The sequence below is a fragment of the Esox lucius genome, chromosome 19 (genome assembly GCF_011004845.1).
Source record: "Esox lucius isolate fEsoLuc1 chromosome 19, fEsoLuc1.pri, whole genome shotgun sequence".
Classification (NCBI taxonomy): Eukaryota; Metazoa; Chordata; class Actinopteri; order Esociformes; family Esocidae; genus Esox; species Esox lucius.
The window spans coordinates 2,422,668-2,441,437 of NC_047587.1; the positions used below are offsets into that span (position 1 = coordinate 2,422,668).

Here is an 18,770-nt window from a genome sequence, read left to right on the forward strand (position 1 = left end):
AAACAGTAACATTTAAAATCAGAAACAGTTACTTCTGTAAAAACACATCTCACAAATGATAAATAAAAAGCTATATTTTGCAATGAGTCCAGAGCATACCATATCCACTGGTTGTCCACTTCTTGTATCTGTTTAATACATACAATGATCAAACAGCACAGTAGACCATAGAGGCAGTCATTATGCTCCAAGCCACTATTGTGATATGGACATCATTCAATAGCAAAACAGACAGAAGACAAAGCAAAAACTGAAGATGTTTGTTACAATGGTGCATATGAAGTGACAATGGTCTCTTTAAATAGCATGAATCATATCATTACAAAAGAAACATCATATACAATAGCAATGTGTAGCGATAAATCAACCAAAAATGCCAAAATAATATAAAGGAAATAAATAATACTGAGTACACAGAAAGGGAGCAAACGGACCTTAAGATAGCGTAATGGCGGCAGTGACTTTAGGAGATACCACCATGTGACCTACAGCCTGGTTCTGTGTCCATCCTAGTTGCTGCAACAGTCTGGCAAAGAGCAACGTAAAGAGAAAACACCTAAGCCAATGCAGGGCCGCTCAGGTCCATGAGGTGAGTTAGGCTAGCGCACACTCAACCTCTGTCAGGTATTCAAATGGCATTATAGCACAGACACTGAGGAACAGGACAACTACCACTATTAGACCCTCAGGACAAGGCAGGGATAAGGACTGGTTATAGATCCACCAGGGTCAGGGGTCAGAGGGGGAGTGTGTGAGAGAGCGACTGACACAGATGGCATGTATACAAAGCCAAGCAGATCTCTGTTCCAAACTAAATGCTATCATAATGCATTTTGGTTTGGTGAGCAGTGATCATTAACGAGTCAAAGAAACACCCCAGGTGAAAAGATAAGTGCTTACATTTCATATAAAGGCTCCATAAATAAACTGTCTTGAGAAATGAGAGTCCCAAATGTACATCTGCTGTAGGTACTACTTAAATTAGACTTTACCAGAAAATACAGCCTGGGTATTACGTGAAAACAATCAAGAATGGACTGTAGGAAAATGAGGATTGAGCAGCTCCATAAAAGCTGGATGTCATGAGAGATAGAAAACCCAACACAGTGGATCCACAACCAGCCAGTATGCAGCCGGTCTGTGTCATCATTCCACTCCATTATGACACCAGTGACAGACTTGAAACCAGACTAGCCTGTGTATTCCTGGTGACAAAGTGACATTTAGCAGGGAACATGACAGGGAATGCTTTTAAACAGCACACTTTGAGCCAACATAACTTAAAAGCATCATAAATAATACATTGAAAATTATTAAATATAATAATATTGACCACAGAATGAATGAATGTTTAAAGGAAAATAATCTACAGTGATGACAAAACAAACTTGGACAGATTCTCTTCTCGCTCTGTAGCACAGTCAAAACATGTTCTGAGACAGAAATAATGCCATCAACATGGAATATTCAAATAAAACAGAGTATAAACGAAGTACAAAAGGTACAATATAATCAGGGACCACGTGGAGAAAGAGGGCGTGAAAAAATCTTCAGTATTCACAGAAAAATATCAACTGAAGTTACTCATCACAGACGTTGCCATTGAGCGGCGTCCTGTTGAAAGTTTATATACAGAAGTCAAATTGAAAATAGATTTTTCCTCTCTGTACATAGCATTGTTTTCTTCTTGTTTCATTTTCTTCTGATATTTACAGAAAAAAACATCAGTTTATATTTTCCTCCCTCAAGTTGTTTTTCAGTTCTGTGGACGATGCCCCGACCCTTTCAGTCTAGCGAGATCACGTCCGGTATGGAGCCATAGATGACTGCTCCGGTTGGATCCGACCGGTTGGAGTGACTGTCTCTGTCCCGATCCCGGTCCCTCAGACTGCCGGACGACACCAGGCTGGAGCTGCTGCCACTGTTGCTGCCCCCGTTGGCTGGTGCCAGGGCACTGCTCCCGCCCCCAGGGGTCCCTGGTTGGTCCAGGAACATCTGGGAGGAGCTATAGGGCAGGAAGCGGTTGAGGAGAAGGTCGTGGTCGTCCGAAGACGAGGCGGAGGCTGCCGCAGCTGCTGCCATCACCATATTATAATGCTGTGGGAGGAGAGAGGAGAACCATAACGCAAACTACCAGGCCCTAGGGAGAACCAGAGGGAGAACCATGACGCAAACTATTGGTTGTGCATTTATTCCCACAGCCTGTTGTGCTGCATGGAAACCTGTCCTGAGGCCCACGTTCAGCAGGACCAGCCAGGCGTGTCTTTGGTCAGCGGGTGAGGATCAAATCAATGCCCAACACCACCCACGGAAAGTGGCGACTGTACATTTACCTGATGGTTGTCCCCCTGGAGGAAGGAGAAGAAGTTGAGGTCCAGGTCATTGGGGGTGTGGTAGTAGTGGCGGTAGTCCTGTATGAGTGGTGGAGGGGGAGGGATGTAACTGGGCTCAACCGGAGGCATGCTGGGAGCCCTGACCACCGGAGATGCCTGGCTGTGAAGGTTCAACACCCTGCAGGGACAGAATGCCTGGTCAGAATCACAGAGAAAGACAAGCGATTCAACCTGGCCACTGACAGCATCATAGAGACGGACAGAGGACTCCACTTGGCCACTGACAGCATCATAGAGACGGACAGAGGACTCCACTTGGCCACTAACAGCATCATAGAGATGGACAGAGGACTCCGTGAATACATTTTCAGTTGGTTGTATTAGCACAACCTTCAAAAATACGTTTTCTCTTTTAAAGTTGAATGATTTGGTCAAATGGCAAAAAAACAGACACATTCTCAATCCAAAGTATGTTATTAATATGTGCCTGGTTTATTGGCATCATAGCAGACGATATAAATACAAACAGTTAATCAAGTTGCTTTATCTTAATGGAAATGCTCTGCAGTTTGCAAATGTGAACCTCATCCTTGCAGCTGTCAATAAAAACACTTTAAAAACATGTTGAAACAAACTAGGTTTTAAGCACATTCAGGTGAGACAGATGTCAGCAACAGCGTCCTATTTTAACACACTTGTATATTGGATAATAATCAGTAACCATTGGAAACTATTCAGATCCACTCACCATCTGCATGCTTGGCTGTGTTATTGACATCATTTATAACTGATAACATTTATTCCTTTCCCCATCAATCTAAGAACCTCCGATGATGGAAAAATAAAAACAATAATAAAAAACATAGGTATTGAGAAACTCTGCCATGACACTCCAAACTGAGCTCAGATGAATCCTGTGTCCTATGATAGTCCTTGAGATGTTTCTAGAACTTGGAGTTCTCCTGTGGTAATTTCAGTTGATTGGACATGACTTAGAAAGCAACACTCCTGTCCTTAAGGTTCCACTTAACAGAGCAAAACCCAAACCATGAAGCCCAAGGAACTCTCCATAGACATCTGAGATGTGTGAAGCCATAGCCCTGAAGAAGGTTATACATGCATTGAAAGCTCCCAGGAGCACAGTGGGCTCCATCATGGTGAAATTGTAGAAGTTTCAAACCAAGACTCTTCCTAAAGCTGGCCATCTGGCCAAACAGCTGAGGCAAGAATAGCCTCAGTCTGGGAGGCAACCAAGAACCCAATGGCCTATTTGACAGAATTTCTCAGGAGAGATAGGACAACCTGTCAGAAAGACAACCCTGAAGTGACTTTGGGACAAGTCTGTGAATGTCCTTGGGTAGCCCAGCCAAAGCCCAGACTAGAACCCCATTGAACATCTGAGGGGGAACCTAAGAATGCAGTTCACCAAAGGTCCCCATCAAGTCTGACAGTGCTTGAGAGTATCTGCAAGGAAGAATGGGAGAAACTGCCCAAATCTACTATACAGTTGTGCTCATAAGTTTGCATACCCTGGCATAAATTGTGAAATTTTGGCACTGATTTTGAAAATATGACTGATCATGCAAAAACATTTTTTAATTAAGGATAATGATCATATGAAGCCATTTATTATCACAGTTGTTTGGCTCCTTTTTTTTTTAATCATGATAACAGAAATCACCAAAATGTCCCTGATCAAAAGTTTACACACCCTTGAATGTTTGGCCTTGTTACAGACACACAAGGTGACACACTCAGGTGAAACGGCAATTAAAGGTGAATTTCCCACACCTGTGGCTTTTTAAATTGCAATTAGTGTCGGTGTATAAATAGTCAATGAGTTTGTTAGCTCTCACATGGATGCACTGAGCAGGCTAGATCCTGAGCCATGGGGATCAGAAATGAACTGTCAAAAGACCTGCGTAAAAAGGTAATGGAATCTTATAAAGATGGAAAAGGAAATAAAAAGATACCCAAAGCCTTGCAAATGCCAGTCACTACTGTTCAATCACTTATTAAGAAGTGGAAAATTCTGGGATCTCGATACCAAGCCACGGTCGGGTAGACCAAGCAGGATTTCAGCCAAAACTGCCAGAAGAATTGTTGGTGATGCAAAGAAAAACCCACAGGTAACCTCAGGAGGAATACAGGCTGGTCTGGAAAAAGATGGTGTGGTTGTTTCAAGGAGCACAATACAATGATACTTGCAACTTGTCGAGTTGCCAGAAAGAAGCCTTTACTGCACCAATGCCACAAAAAATCCTGGTTAAAATATGCCCGACAACACCTTGACGCGCCTCAGCTTCTGGCACACTGTAATTTGGAGTGACAAGACCAAAATAGAGCTTTATGGTCACAACCATAAGCGCTATGATTTGGAAAATGGTCAACAAGGCCTATGGTGAACAGAATACCATCCCCACAGTGAAGCATGGTGGTGGCTCACTGATGTTTTGAGGATGTGAGCTCTAAAGGCACGGGGAATCTTGAGAAAATTGATGGCAAGATGAATGAAGCATGTTATCAGAAAAGACAATTTGCATTATTCTGCACGAAAGCTGCACAAGGGACGCTCTTGGACTTTCCAGCACGACAGTTATGATTGTGCCATTCTGTTATGTCCTACAGGTGAATGTGAATCCCATAAGAAATAAAAGACGTGTTTGCCTGCTCACTCAAGTTCTTTACAAATGGTACATATATTACCAATTCTCCAAGGGTAGGCAAACTTGAGCACAACTGTATATAATATTTATTGTCAATAAATTGCCACATTTCTAAAAATACATTTTTGTTTTGTCATTGTGGGTTTTGTGTGTAGACTGATTGCAAACAAAATAAATTCTCACAATTTCCGTCTAAAATACAACAATGTGGAGGAAGGTTCGGGAATGCTGTTAACAATTATGATCACAGCTTTGCAAAGGATATGAGGAAAACCAAACCAGGAAGTACTGCTGCTGATAATCATGATCAATCCAATTTATTTATAAAGCCCTTTTTACAACAGCAGTTATCACAAAGTGCTTTTACAGAAACACCTGGCCTTAAACCCCAAGGTGCAAACAACAGTATAGTGTTGAATTTCAGGGGCTAGAAAAAACTCCCTAAGAAGGCCGAAATTTAGGAAGAAACCTAGAGAGGACCCAGGCTCAGAGGGGTGACCAATCCTCTTCTGGCTGTGCCGGGTGAGATATTAAGTCCAATTGGAATAATTAATAAATGCATGTGGGCTAAATCCAGAGTCTATTTAAATTAAGTCCAGGTCGGAAGCATGACCAGATGGACAAGGAAAGGGACAACACGGGGGAGGTGTCAGCACAGTGGCAGCTGAAATCGTCAGGTATCGTCTTGATCTGCAACACAACCTGGAGGACTCTGGACAGGGACAGCAACGGTTCCCCCAAACCAGGTACTCCGCAAGTGTGGACCATGACCTCATGTCCTCCTAAAGTTTAAAACGGGAGGAGACTGGGAAAATTCAGAAAATGCATTCCTCATATCAACAACGATTTATAGTGGAGAAGTAGAACTTGGGAAGGAGAACTGACCCTACTCCCCCAGCACAATAATATAGCAGTGTAACACCTTGGGACTGAGATGGGGGGGTCCGGTGACACTGTGGCCCTACCCGGGGGAGGCCCCGGACAGGGCCCAACAGGCAGGAAATCAATCCACCCACATTGCCAGGCATCAACCAAAGGGACACCCACCAACCGCAACCCCCCTGAATGAGGGCCGAGTATTGCCAGCAGAGTACAGCCCAATTGCACAAGTGCGCAACAGAGAGACAACAACAAGCCAGTGACTCTTCCCCCGAAAGGCATTGGAGGGAGGGCATCCCAGTGGCAATGAGAGCCCACCTGGCCAGACAGCAAGGGTGGACAGTATCAAGCCTTTCTGGTCACCTTCATGCCCCTGGGCCAGACTACACTTAATCATAGACCATGCTGTAGAGAGGAGTCTTTAGTAGACACTTGAAAGTTTGCATTTCTAGCCTTAATTGGCAGATCATTCCACAGTAGTGGAGCTCAAATGAGAAAAGGCCCTGCCTCCGGCTGTTCGTTTAGAAATTCTAGGTACAATTAAAAGGCCTCCATCTTGCGATCGTATTAGGCCTTGACAGATTCCTGCCAGGCAATCTCTTCACAAGAATGTGTCCACAAGAGATTACTTTGCAAGTAAAGCAATGTTTGTCCAGAACACAGGCCATAACATAAAGATAGTCACAAAACCAAAAATATATTACATTGGATGGTGGCCAGAAGTAGGTGTTCAGGTCTTCAAAGAACAGGGAGCCATTAAAGACAACTGAAATTATGAGAAGCATGGCTCTGTGACCTGCATTCGCCCGGGGCTTTGTTGTTATTAATTTGGCCGTCTGTTCATTTCTAAAAAGACGGTTATATACTTAAGATTCTTACTCTAGCCATGTTCTAGAATTTCTTTGGGGAAACCCACAGCATCATTTAGGTTTAAAGAAACTATTCCATTTGAATATAATTTGACTGGAGAAAGAACTGGGAAATACATTTATTCAATAGACAAAAAAAACATCAATGGCACTGGACAGTGTAGACGTTATTTAAGCTACAAAATGAATACCAGAGGATCGATGTTGGAGACGCACGCACCTTTTGTATCATTTTGTATTGTTTTGTATCATTTTGTATTATTGTTCCTACAGTTATTGGGCTTCCTGTGGCTGTGACTCGGGCAGGGACAGAGGAGGGTGTCTAGATGTTCGCACGGCTCCTACCCCTTGCTAGCAGGCGGCGAGGCTGGCGACAATGACGAGGAGGGACACGCCCTTTTGGGGGGGGGTTCATCATCTAGGTCATCGTCTGAAGAGCTGTCCAGCGTCAGGTCGATCACCTGCACCTTCTGGTTGTTAGGGCTGTGGGACGAGCTGTTCTTCTGGTGCTCCGACTCGACTGTCCGGCACGAATCTAAGGAGACAGAGAGAAGCCCTCAGTATTCCACTACAACACAGTCATTCCTGGGGGGGCATGAGAGAGAAGCCCTCAATATTCCATTACAACACAGTCATTCCTGGGGGGACATGAGAGAGAAGCCCTCAGTATTCCACTACAACACAGTCATTCCTGGGGGGGCATGAGAGAGAAGCCCTCAGTATTCCATTACAACACAGTCATTCCTGGGGGGGCATGAGAGAGAAGCCCTCAGTATTCCATTACAACACAGTCATTCCTGGGGGGACATGAGAGAGAAGCCCTCAGTATTCCATTACAACACAGTCATTCCTGGGGGGGCATGAGAGAGAAGCCCTCAGTACTCCATTACAACACAGTCATTCCTGGGGGGGCATGAGAGAGAAGCCCTCAGTATTCCATTACAACACAGTCATTCCTGGGGGGGCATGAGAGAGAAGCCCTCAGTATTCCATTACAACACAGTCATTCCTGGGGGGGCATGAGAGAGAAGCCCTCAGTATTCCATTACAACACAGTCATTCCTGGGGGGGCATGAGAGAGAAGCCCTCAGTATTCCATTACAACACAGTCATTCCTGGGGGGGCATGAGAGAGAAGCCCTCAGTATTCCATTACAACACAGTCATTCCTGGGGGGGCATGAGAGAGAAGCCCTCAGTATTCCATTACAACACAGTCATTCCTGGGGGGGCATGAGAGAGAAGCCCTCAGTATTCCATTACAACACAGTCATTCCTGGGGGGGGGGGCATGATTCCAGTGACTTTACAGAATCTTGTTTAGAGGATTCCAGACTTGCCTATTCCTCGTTGCCTGGGGTATGAATTTGAAACTGTTGTCTGACACAAGGTAAGAAGAAAAGAGTGTGAGGTTGTTTTCTGCTCCTCATTTGTCTAATATCACCTGGCATCCTTCATCCATCAAACGGTTTGTATTAAACCGCATACATGGGAGTGAAACTGATCAGGTTCAGAAAAATACCATTACAGCTTAGTCTTTTTTGGAATTGCTTTTCGATTAGGAAAGGAAAGTGGAATTCAAGCTCACTCCCTGAGTTGACTTAATTGAAATCGATTGAACTAGGCTGTTCATTTACCTACTCATTTAATGCAATAGCGTTTACTGCTATACTTGTGTAGTTGCCATAGCTAGTTAGGCAAAACCCTTGAGGTGTATTTTTTCCCCTTATTAAGTTTGTTTGTAGGCACCGATATTGAAGCCAAAACTTTTAATAACCATGCCGTTTTCTATGTGGGACAATATATCTTGGTGCCACTCGCTAACTTGAACCAGATGTCTTCACTAGTAGTTTCAATGTTAACTCAAACTAACACTGAAAATCCATCAAGTATTTAAACAAAATTAGTCCAGGAATCGAAGTAATCTACAAAAATATCTACTGCACCCACAAGAAAAACTATTACGGATGTACGATGCATGCCCGTAGCCTCGCGTGAAGTGCATATCATTCATCTTTTTTAGAGCTGTAAATCACATAAGTTGGCGATTTGGATATAGCATATGTCAATATCACAATTTCAATGATAATTTCATTAATCGTGCAGCCATACTTGAGCCCAACTACCCAGCCAAAGCTACGAACCGTCATCTCCATTGAACGAAGCCGAAACCTCCGTGACCTCTTTCTTCGACCTCATGGGATACCAGTTCCCATCCTCCTTAAACTGGATCTCATCACAGTCCACACAGCTGTTGAGAATCTCCATAAACAACCTGAAAACACAACCAGGGAGGGGTGTTAAAAAGAAGTGAGGAGAAAGAAATGGGAAAAAAAGTGAAAGAACAACAGGGGAGGAGACCGAGGTGACAGGGAGGTCAGGAGGGAGGTGACAGGGAGGTCAGGAGGGAGGAGACCGAGGTGACGGAGGTCAGGAGGGAGGAGACCGAGGTGACAGGGAGGTCAGGAGGGAGGTGACAGGGAGGTCAGGAGGGAGGTGACAGGGAGGTCAGGAGGGAGGTGACAGGGAGGTCAGGAGGGAGGTCAGGAGGGAGGTGACAGGGAGGTCAGGAGGGAGAAAGTGTTGACAATGTAAACAAATGTTTGTCATCAAAACCCCAACGGGGCGCCAGACATCAGAGACGCCGCAGAAGAACCGACCCGTCGATAATGAGGTGTTCGTAGGGGGCCTTCTTGTCGCAGACAGGACACACCCAGGTGGGCTTCTTCTCGTTCATCTGGATGTAGAGCGTGGCGTCGAAACACTGCAGGTGGGAACAGGTCAACGCCCGGCACGGGATCAGCAGGCGCATCTTCCCCAGCTGGACGGCAACACAAAAAGAAACAAGAAATAAACAAAAAAATAAACAAGACACACCTCCTCTACGATCGCTCGATTTCCACTTGATCGACGCGCTCAATCCTGAGTGGTAGGTCTTAAACATGCCGTCTTAAGTTAAACACTATGGTAATGACACTGAACAAAATTATGAACGCAACACTTTTGTTTTTGCCCCCATTCATCATGAGCTGAACTCAAAGATTTAAGACTTTCTCTATGTACACAAAATGCTTGTTTCTCTCAAATATTGTTCAAAAATCTGAAATGGACATTCAATAAGCAACAGCTCTGGTGGACATTCCTGCAGTCAGCATGCCAATTGCACGCTCCCTCAAAACTGACAGAACTGCACATTGAGTGGCCTTCTATTGTGGCCAGCCTAAGGCACACCTGTGCAATAATCATGTTGTCTAATCAGCATCTTGATATGCCACACCTGTGAGGTGGATGGATTATCATCTCGGCAAAGGAGAAGTGCTCACTAACACAGATTTAGACAGATTTGTGAACAATATTTGTGAGAAATAGGCTTTTTGTGTACACAGAGAAAGTCTTAGATCTTTGAGTTCAGCTCATGATAAATGGGGGCAAAAACAAGTGTTGCATTTATAATTTTGTTCAGTGTAATTATATATATATAAATGTACCATTTTACTCGCTCATGTGTGAATTTATTAATGAATCCATGTTGTGAAATTAATGAGAAAATTAACTAGACCCTATTATAACATGAGACAATACTCACATACCAGGACAATATCTGCTGGAAGTGTATTGCTAATCTTAAGAGGACTGAGAAACACAGACACAGAGACTGAAAGTCTGTAAATACCGGACACAGTAGAGAGACACGAAGACTGGTGGTGGCAATCTCACTGTCGGGGTCAGCAGTCAGCTTCTCTTTGACTGTGGGGAGAGAATGAAACACACAGGATGTTAACAGCTGGGGGACCCCAACACAAATGGACTCACCCCACTGCGTTAAACAGGACTAACAGGTCTGGGAACAGGCTTGACTGGCTACGGTGTTGCGACGGGCACCAACACAACAAGGTCTTCAATCCTCCCCACGAATCCCACCTCCTGGTCCCACATCAGTTTGACATACCGGCCTTGACGAGCTAAACATACCGGCCATGACGAGCTAAACATACCGGCCATGACGAGCTAAACATACCGGCCATGACGAGCTAAACATACCGGCCATGACGAGCTAAACATACCGGCCATGACGACCTAAACATACCGGCCATGACGACCTAAACATACCGGCCATGACGACCTAAACATACCGGCCATGACGACCTAAACATACCGGCCATGACGACCTAAACATACCGGCCATGACGACCTAAACATACCGGCCATGACGACCTAAACATACCGGCCATGACGACCTAAACATGCCGGCCTTGACGACCTAAACATGCCGGCCTTGACGACCTAAACATACCGGCCATGACGACCTAAACATACCGGCCATGACGAGCTAAACATACCGGCCATGACGACCTAAACATACCGGCCTTGACGAGCTAAACATACCGGCCATGACGAGCTAAACATACCGGCCTTGACGAGCTAAACATACCGGCCTTGACGAGCTAAACATACCGGCCATGACGAGCTAAACATACCGGCCTTGACGACCAATCCAGATTTACATTGTAGTCATTCAGCAGGCTCATTCACCCACATGTTGTGACTATCAATAGCAAAGACACGGAAAGAGGTCTCATCGGTGTATCTGGAATAGCAGGGGCAGGGCCCATAGATCACCATCACATTCGGGAGATCAGGAGCGATCAGCAAATTAGGTTTAAATTCCCACCCATTGGACAAAACTTAAATGGCAGATGCTTTTAATGGTAATGTGTACCCTGGAAAGTACTCTCCCCCAGTCCTCTAAGCATCTCTATGGTCAAAGGTTTATCATATGGTTCCCCCTTGGGACTCCAACTCATAACCATTGCAAGCGTCAACTTCTGCCAACTGAGCCACATGGACCTGCTAGGTGCTGACCAACGCAGCCTCTAACGGCCTTGGGACACTTACTGAGTGCTCTGGAGTGATCCGGGTTGCGAATGCCTTTCGCTCGTAGTCTCTGTAGCAGAGTGGTGGAGGTCTGCTGTCGCACCAGGTACACAGCCATTGAGAAACTCTGCGGAGAAACATCAGGAAGTGTTATCATAATGAAACCAGGGGGACGGCCTTCAAGAAATTCTACGGAGAAAAAACAGGAAGTGTTATCATAATGAAAACAGGTGCACAGCCATCAAGAAACAACAGTAATAATGTCATAAAGAAACAATCATGAAAACATTAAAACCATGATATAACAAATAAATGAAAAATAATTACATGAAATCCTGTATAAAATTATTTAATTCCTGTTTGATTGATTCTGTGAATCTTACAATCAGGAATTTGGGGAATGTACTTTGACTCGATATAAACTCTAATCATCCTGCCAGGGAGCCTGGTGACATGGTAATGATCTAATCCTACAGGGGCTCCATCATTAATGGCAGATCCCCAGGTAGCCACGCCACTCTCAGACAGTGTCTTGGGGAAAGTCTGAATCCCCGGGCTGCCACACCACTCTCAGATAGTCTCAGGGAAAGTCTAAATACACAAAACATTTCTAAATCACACCAGCAACTGGTGGCAAGCATGTGTGTGAAACTGAAAAAATATAGGCACCCCGTTTGTGACCCCTGACCTTACCCTGCCAATCTCTAAGGTCCACGACACAACAATTGTGTTGGGCACAGTGGTGGACAGTCTGACTAGCGACGTGATGTTGATGGGGCGACTTGGTCGCTTGGGTTCCACTCCGTTTTTTGTGGGAGGAAGGTAGCCCTGGGGAAGAAGTGGAGGAGAAAACTGGGTCAGTTTGGTTAGGGCAGGGGGCTATCAGACCAACGTCAGGTTTACAGGTTCAATTCCCAAAGAGCACATACACAAACAGCACATGTATACTGTTAAAGCTAGGTCCCGGGTAATGACCCCGAGGTCCCGGGTAATGACCTTGAGGAAGTAATGTAGCCCCATAGCAGGCAGCAGGGTTGATGATCAGGGAGAATTCAGGTAGTTAACTCACTGGGAGGTTGCAGGGTTTGCTGTTCACCTTCACACACAGATTGGAAGGAAAATGGTCTTCCTGAGGACAGCTCGTCTCTGACAAACAAAACCTGAGAGAATAGAAACTGATTAACAAAACATGTGAGACCAACAACACTAATCAGTACTGGAGATCAATATCATAGATCAGTACCCAATTAAACTTGTTTCTTTTATACAGGCTGCCATCCATTCTGTTCTCCAAATTATGCCTTTAACCAGGTGGGCAGCTCATTTACCAGAAGCATTTTGCAGTGCCAGCATTTCTAAACTGTACTTAGTGATCAAGTCCTGCTGTCAATAGAAGCAACAGTACGACCACACCATACCAGGGCAGGAGCCTTACCGTAACTGAACCTGAACAGCAAAGTCACACTTGGTCCCAGAGATGTCCCTGCAGGCCGGCAAACAAAGATGGGTTTTGTGAGCAATAGGTTGGCAAGACGTTGCATGAGAAAACTGAACACATTCTGTACTACTTTTTAACAGACAGGAAGCTGTTATCGAATGTAAGCGCCAAATACTTAAACCGCCAACACACATTCAACAGTTTAATAAACAGTACCTTGTGTACATGTATATATATATGCTCTTTTGCATAGTGAAAACAATGTCAGGTGTGTGTGGGTGTGTGTGTGTGAACTGAAACCAGTTCCAAACATCCTGTTTCTAACAGCAGAGACAGACATGTCTGAGTGACTCGTGTTGTAGAGACGGAGCTGGTGCCTCCGGACGGGTTCCCCCGGACTTACATGGAGCTGCTGATCTGCTGGACCTGCTGAGGGGTCAGCGCAAACGCGTAACACGTCTCCTGAAACCGCTGGCTGTTGTCCGTGGCTGCGCCGAGGGGGAGGGAGGTGGGAGAAGACAGACGGGAACAAAGATGGAGATTGACGGAACAGAAAGACAAACAGGGTTAGAAACTGAGAGCGAGGGGCAACAAAAGGGTGAATCCTCAGCAGACCCACAGCCTCTAAACAGAGATGTGATTCGGGGGTGTGCAGGGCAACACGGAGACAGTCGAGAGGGGATCCGCCCACCCCGTTACGAGAGGCACGGCGCCAGGCACCTACTCACCCAGGCTGGTGGGCTTGATGAGCTCGTCCAGCACGTCGTAGAAGGGCAGCCTCTGCAGCTTGATGTCCGGGTGCACAGGGTGCAGGGAGGGGGGCAGGAGCGGCAGGCCCAGTTCGTGTTTGGGCCCCAGGAGGGAGACGGGCAGGGAGAGGGGGGAGGGGGACCCGTGGCCGTCGAACCCCAGAGCGGTGAGCCCCCCGGGCAGGCTGGAGGTAGAGTGGACGCCGGGCACGGCCAGGTCCACTGGAGACACCATCTTGGTGGGGAAGCGGCGTCTGTAGAGCTCCTTGACCTTCATCTGGACGGCGGGGCTGCAGCCGGCCTTCAGCAGATGCAGGGCTTTGGTCAACAGTTCGTGTTTGCGTCCGTGCTTGTTGCGTCCCGCGTAGCCTAGCAACACCTGTAGCTCTGAAACACGAAGGCTCATCACCATTTGCTGCACGCGGGGGGGGGGGGGGAAGAAAAGACAGCCGATCAGCGTCGCGTTTCCTAGGATACGTTGAGTTTTTCCTGCTTCAACGACACATTCAAGACACACGCTTGTCTGCATTTACATGGAGGCTGTGTGAATGTTGCAGGACACATGACAGCGTATGCGAATGAGATAGAGGGACATTGTACTCAATAAATATTTTACAATGATTAAATAATTTGTTAGGCTTAATCTGCTGTTTTAGTCACTTGATCTGCTAGCATTATACAGCCTCCATTACAGGGGCCAGTTTTTCAGAAATATTTTTTCAATCTCTTTTTTTGCTATCTAGAGTTGAACCGGCCTACTTGGCAGGTTTTGGTACTAATTCTACACTGTGAAGAGACAAACATAAAAAATTGCATGATTTTGATTTATTTATTTAACCGTTATTTAACCAGGTAAGTCCATTGGGAACCAATTTCCATTTTCAATGAAGACCTGGAAGTAAAGTCGCAGTGATTAAAAAATTTATAAAGACTGCATAAGAAATTCATTTTAGGCATTTCTATTACACATACCAATATAACACCTTACCACACAATAGTCAATTTAACATAATGAACCTTGGGTTTTTAGAGGTTAAAATGTTACATAAACCTTCCTCACCTTAATTACGTTGAAATGTTTGGGTGGTACTGCCTTTCACCTTTCTAGTGGGATGAAGATAGTCCTGTTTTGGGGGATGAGATCTATTCAACATAGTCAGTTTCCGAATTTTGTGAAACGCAGAACGACCTAAAATCTTGATTATATATCAGATTTGCTGACAAAACCCTTATCCCTATAGGGTAAATCAAAGCCCCATTTATCAGAATCACATGTTTGATGTTAAAAACTTTAACTAACTCTAACTTCTAAAATGTAATCCTAGCCGACTGGGGTAATCCAATCAGATAATCTTAGAAAAACCAGCCCCTGGCTACATGGGATAACAGTCAGAAGCAGGCTACATGGGATAACAGTCAGAAGCAGGCTACATGGGATAACAGTCAGAAGCAGGCTACATGGGATAACAGTCAGAAGCAGGCTACATGGGATGATATAACTAATGAGCGTTGAACAGCCTTGTTGCTGAATGTTATGTGGGGGTCATTTTGTTTAAATACTTGATGGATTTTCAATGTTAGTTTGAGTTAAAACTGCAACTGCTAGAAAAGACGTCTGCTTCAAGTTAGCAAGTGGCACCAAGATATATTGTCCCATATACACAACAGCATGGTTATTAAAAGTTTTGACTTCAATGTCGGTGCCTAAAATATACTTAATATGGGACAACATACACCTAAATGGTTGAGACATTTTGCCTAACTAGCTATGGCAACTACACAAGTATAGCAAATGCAGCAAAAGCTATTGCATTAAATGAGTAGGTAAATGAACAGCCTAGTTCAATGTTTGGACACAGACTGTACCTTCAAATTGGTACAAATATGCAAAATATAAAACACTGAATTTTAAATTGTTTCTTATTCAGTTTAATAGCACATTCTATAGGATATAATCTATATTTTAAAGTGAAGTTATCTACACTGTTTACACCATGTTTGAAAATAGCAAATCATAACCATAATTAAAAAATTTTGAATCCAAATCCCTAATGGAGGTCTAACTGAACCAAGTCCTATCAGACGTAATCCTAGAATGGAGGTCTAACTGAACTAAGTCCTATCAGACGTAATCCAAGAATGGAGGTCTAACTGAACTAAGTCCTATCAGACGTAATCCAAGAATGGAGGTCTAACTGAACTAAGTCCTATCAGACGTAATCCTAGAATGGAGGTCTAACTAAACTAAGTCCTATCAGACGTAATCCTAGAATGGAGGTCTAACTGAACTAAGTCCTATCAGACGTAATCCTAGAATGGAGGTCTAACTGAACTAAGTCCTATCAGACGTAATCCTAGAATGGAGGTCTAACTGAACTGACCCCTGACGATTCAAAAAAAGCCTCTTCACATTTGATGAATTAAGGAACAGCATCTGGGTTTAACAAAATATGTGGGGTTTTTTTCATATTAATTTGTTTATTTATTAATGTGTTATTTATTCACCCGTAGAAAGAAGAAAACTCTGGATTCAAGTGATAGGGGCATGGGCAAATGAATAACCTTGGAAAACTAAGCTACCAAGCAACCACAAACAACCCCAAGGTTAAACAACAGATCAGACTCACTACAATGCTCTGGGCTAGTATTCATTCCAACAGCTCTGATGCAAACCTAAAACAACGGTTCCCACTGGACACATTTTGGTGTGGCTTCACGTTTTTTTTTTTAAATGTTTTTGACCAAAACGTGTGTCTACTGTCCCCGGTGAACTAGTGAGGTGTCCGATAAAACAACCGCACAGTGGATCGAAATCACCAACATAGACCACGCCACCAGTAACACATACACAGAAGGCCTATTTTGCATGGCCTAGAAAAGTACAGTAGATCAGATTTACCAAGGATTTTATTATTATTATTATTTTGGTATAACTCTTTCGGCTGTACAACAAATGAACATGAAATATGTTGTGGTTAACTGGTATGAAGTAGGAACAAATTTGTACTAATTTGTCACTACAATATTTCGGTGGAGCAGGACTCTTGTACCCAATCCCCAACGGTCTGCTTAGAAAATGAGTCGGTGTCAGTGCACAGCTAAAGGCAAATACATACAGGTTGTTTCCGATCACACATCCCATTGACTAGTCTATTACCATAGTTGGGTCTTTGTTTTCCCTCGATATCAGATATTTAACACAGTGACATGTAAAGAGGACATCGTGCGGCTCAGAAAGTCTGTATTACTCTGTCAGCTACCCTAGGCAGGTTGAAACGCCTTATATCCTAGCTAGCTTCCTAATCTAGATTTCGCTATGCTAAGTTAGCTAAAACCAAACATAACATTTTGACACCGTATGCATCTGGCTAGTTTGCTAACTGTTCTGGCTAAGATAACTGGAACATTAGGTAGGATAGCGCAACTAGCTATGGCTAACCATGGTTGTTAGCTATGACAAAGCTGCAGTACTTACTCGCTAGCCACTATGCGTGGTAAAACGCTCTCGAAAGTTGCAGACAGAAAATACACAAATAGAAGAGACGTGATTGCTAATTATAGATGTCAGACGGCCATGCTTGTTCTACATAGCAAATTTCTATCTGAACGTTCCAGAACGTAAAAACGCAAAGAACGTTGCTCGTATTTGTTTGGTTTTTTAACACCACCCACCTGTAGTGACCGTTTTACGTCACTCTCATAATTAGTTAATCAGCGAATTATCTAGCTAGCTGATAATCGTGGAACAGTCGACAAATTCAACTGGAGAGCAGTTGCTCCCGGGAAGCTAGCAAAATACGCTACACGTCTTTTGCGGCCGTCTGTTCTTGACCGATTAGCCCGGGTAGAGTAATATAACTGGTTAGCTGCTAAGTAAGCTAACAAGATACTACAAATGGTTCGTTAGTTACAAAATGTTCACTGAAGGGAAAATACTGTTGTTTTGGTAAGTAATATGCGATTCGGACAATGAATAACACATTAGTGTCACATATAAGCTAACTACCCAACTAGCTAACATCAGCTAACTAGTTCGCTAGCAGCAAGCTGCGAGGTAAGCAATACTCAACCTCGTAGCTAACAATAACAATGCTAGCTACGACTTCCACTGTATTATTTCTACAAAAATAAAAACATAACCTAAAATAAGTCAACTAAATCCTAAAATACATATAATTTCAACTATATGTCATCCATGTGGATGACTTTAATACACAATACAGCTTTTTTTTGTCAAATGTAATTTCGGTCTACGGTTTACCTTCAGTTCCGCACTCTCCGCCATCTTGTAACTCTAAGCGCAGGCGTGATAGCCACCCGCACGTGAAAGGGAGAACGCGAGGAGACGAGGAAGCAGACTGCACTTTGGGTGCGTCTCTATTTAGTTGCATGTCCATTCTCCTCGTATCCTTGTCGAAACCCGTTGTATTTGAATTAATTTCCCAGGACTCTCAATATCCCATGCTGATGATCGTCTTCTTTTCTGATATCTCTAATCTATACCCTACGGGCATTGTTTCCCCCCAAAAGGGATCTAATCGGATTTTGCCAGTCAGACAGTGAATATAAAGAAATAAAATTACTAGAACTAAAAAATTGTTGTTGGTGATTGTAAAGCAGATCAATGGCAGCAATGAACTATCAGTACAGTTTAAATAAGTGGTCTTAGTTCAGTCTTCGACATAAGGTTGTAAAACTGGGATGGCATAATGGATTCCGTAAGTGCCAGGATATTTTCGCTTAAAAACTGGTTTGAGACTTTGCAGTGGATGGACCTGTGCAATGCCGAAAGTCACATGAATTATGTGGAAAAAGTAGACTAATGTATGCTTATTTTTTCAGACCTCCCAAATACACTATAAGAACTTAGTATATACTTTCCATTTCACGCTTCTAGGTTTGGAATGACAGTTGGAAAATGACAGTTGACATCTGCTCTTGCTACACCCTCTAGAAATAACACA

The 18,770-nt window shown here is 44.0% G+C and overlaps 1 protein-coding gene across 5 annotated transcripts; it reads right to left on the reverse strand.

The window, feature by feature from the left end:
• Nucleotides 1-103: 103 nt before the first annotated feature.
• On the reverse strand, nucleotides 104-18,278 carry pias1b (protein inhibitor of activated STAT, 1b). 5 transcript variants are annotated; one of them, XM_010864048.4, is made up of 14 exons: nucleotides 18,068-18,277; nucleotides 14,867-14,930; nucleotides 13,786-14,221; nucleotides 13,461-13,545; nucleotides 13,055-13,102; nucleotides 12,689-12,779; nucleotides 12,313-12,447; nucleotides 11,641-11,746; nucleotides 10,418-10,491; nucleotides 9,405-9,565; nucleotides 8,889-9,019; nucleotides 7,093-7,282; nucleotides 2,334-2,511; nucleotides 104-2,097 (listed from the first exon to the last, which is right to left on the reverse strand). In XM_010864048.4, the coding sequence occupies exons 3-14, from the start codon at nucleotides 14,216-14,218 to the stop codon at nucleotides 1,786-1,788; spliced, it is 1,944 nt and encodes a 647-aa protein (XP_010862350.1). In that variant the 5' UTR covers nucleotides 14,219-14,221; nucleotides 14,867-14,930; nucleotides 18,068-18,277; the 3' UTR covers nucleotides 104-1,785. The 5 variants fall into 5 exon arrangements, with proteins under 5 accessions (XP_010862350.1, XP_010862349.1, XP_010862346.1 ...); XM_010864047.4 differs by having other exon boundaries at nucleotides 14,867-14,949; XM_010864044.4 differs by lacking the exon at nucleotides 14,867-14,930 and having other exon boundaries at nucleotides 18,068-18,278.
• Between the last annotated feature and the right edge of the window lie 492 nt (nucleotides 18,279-18,770).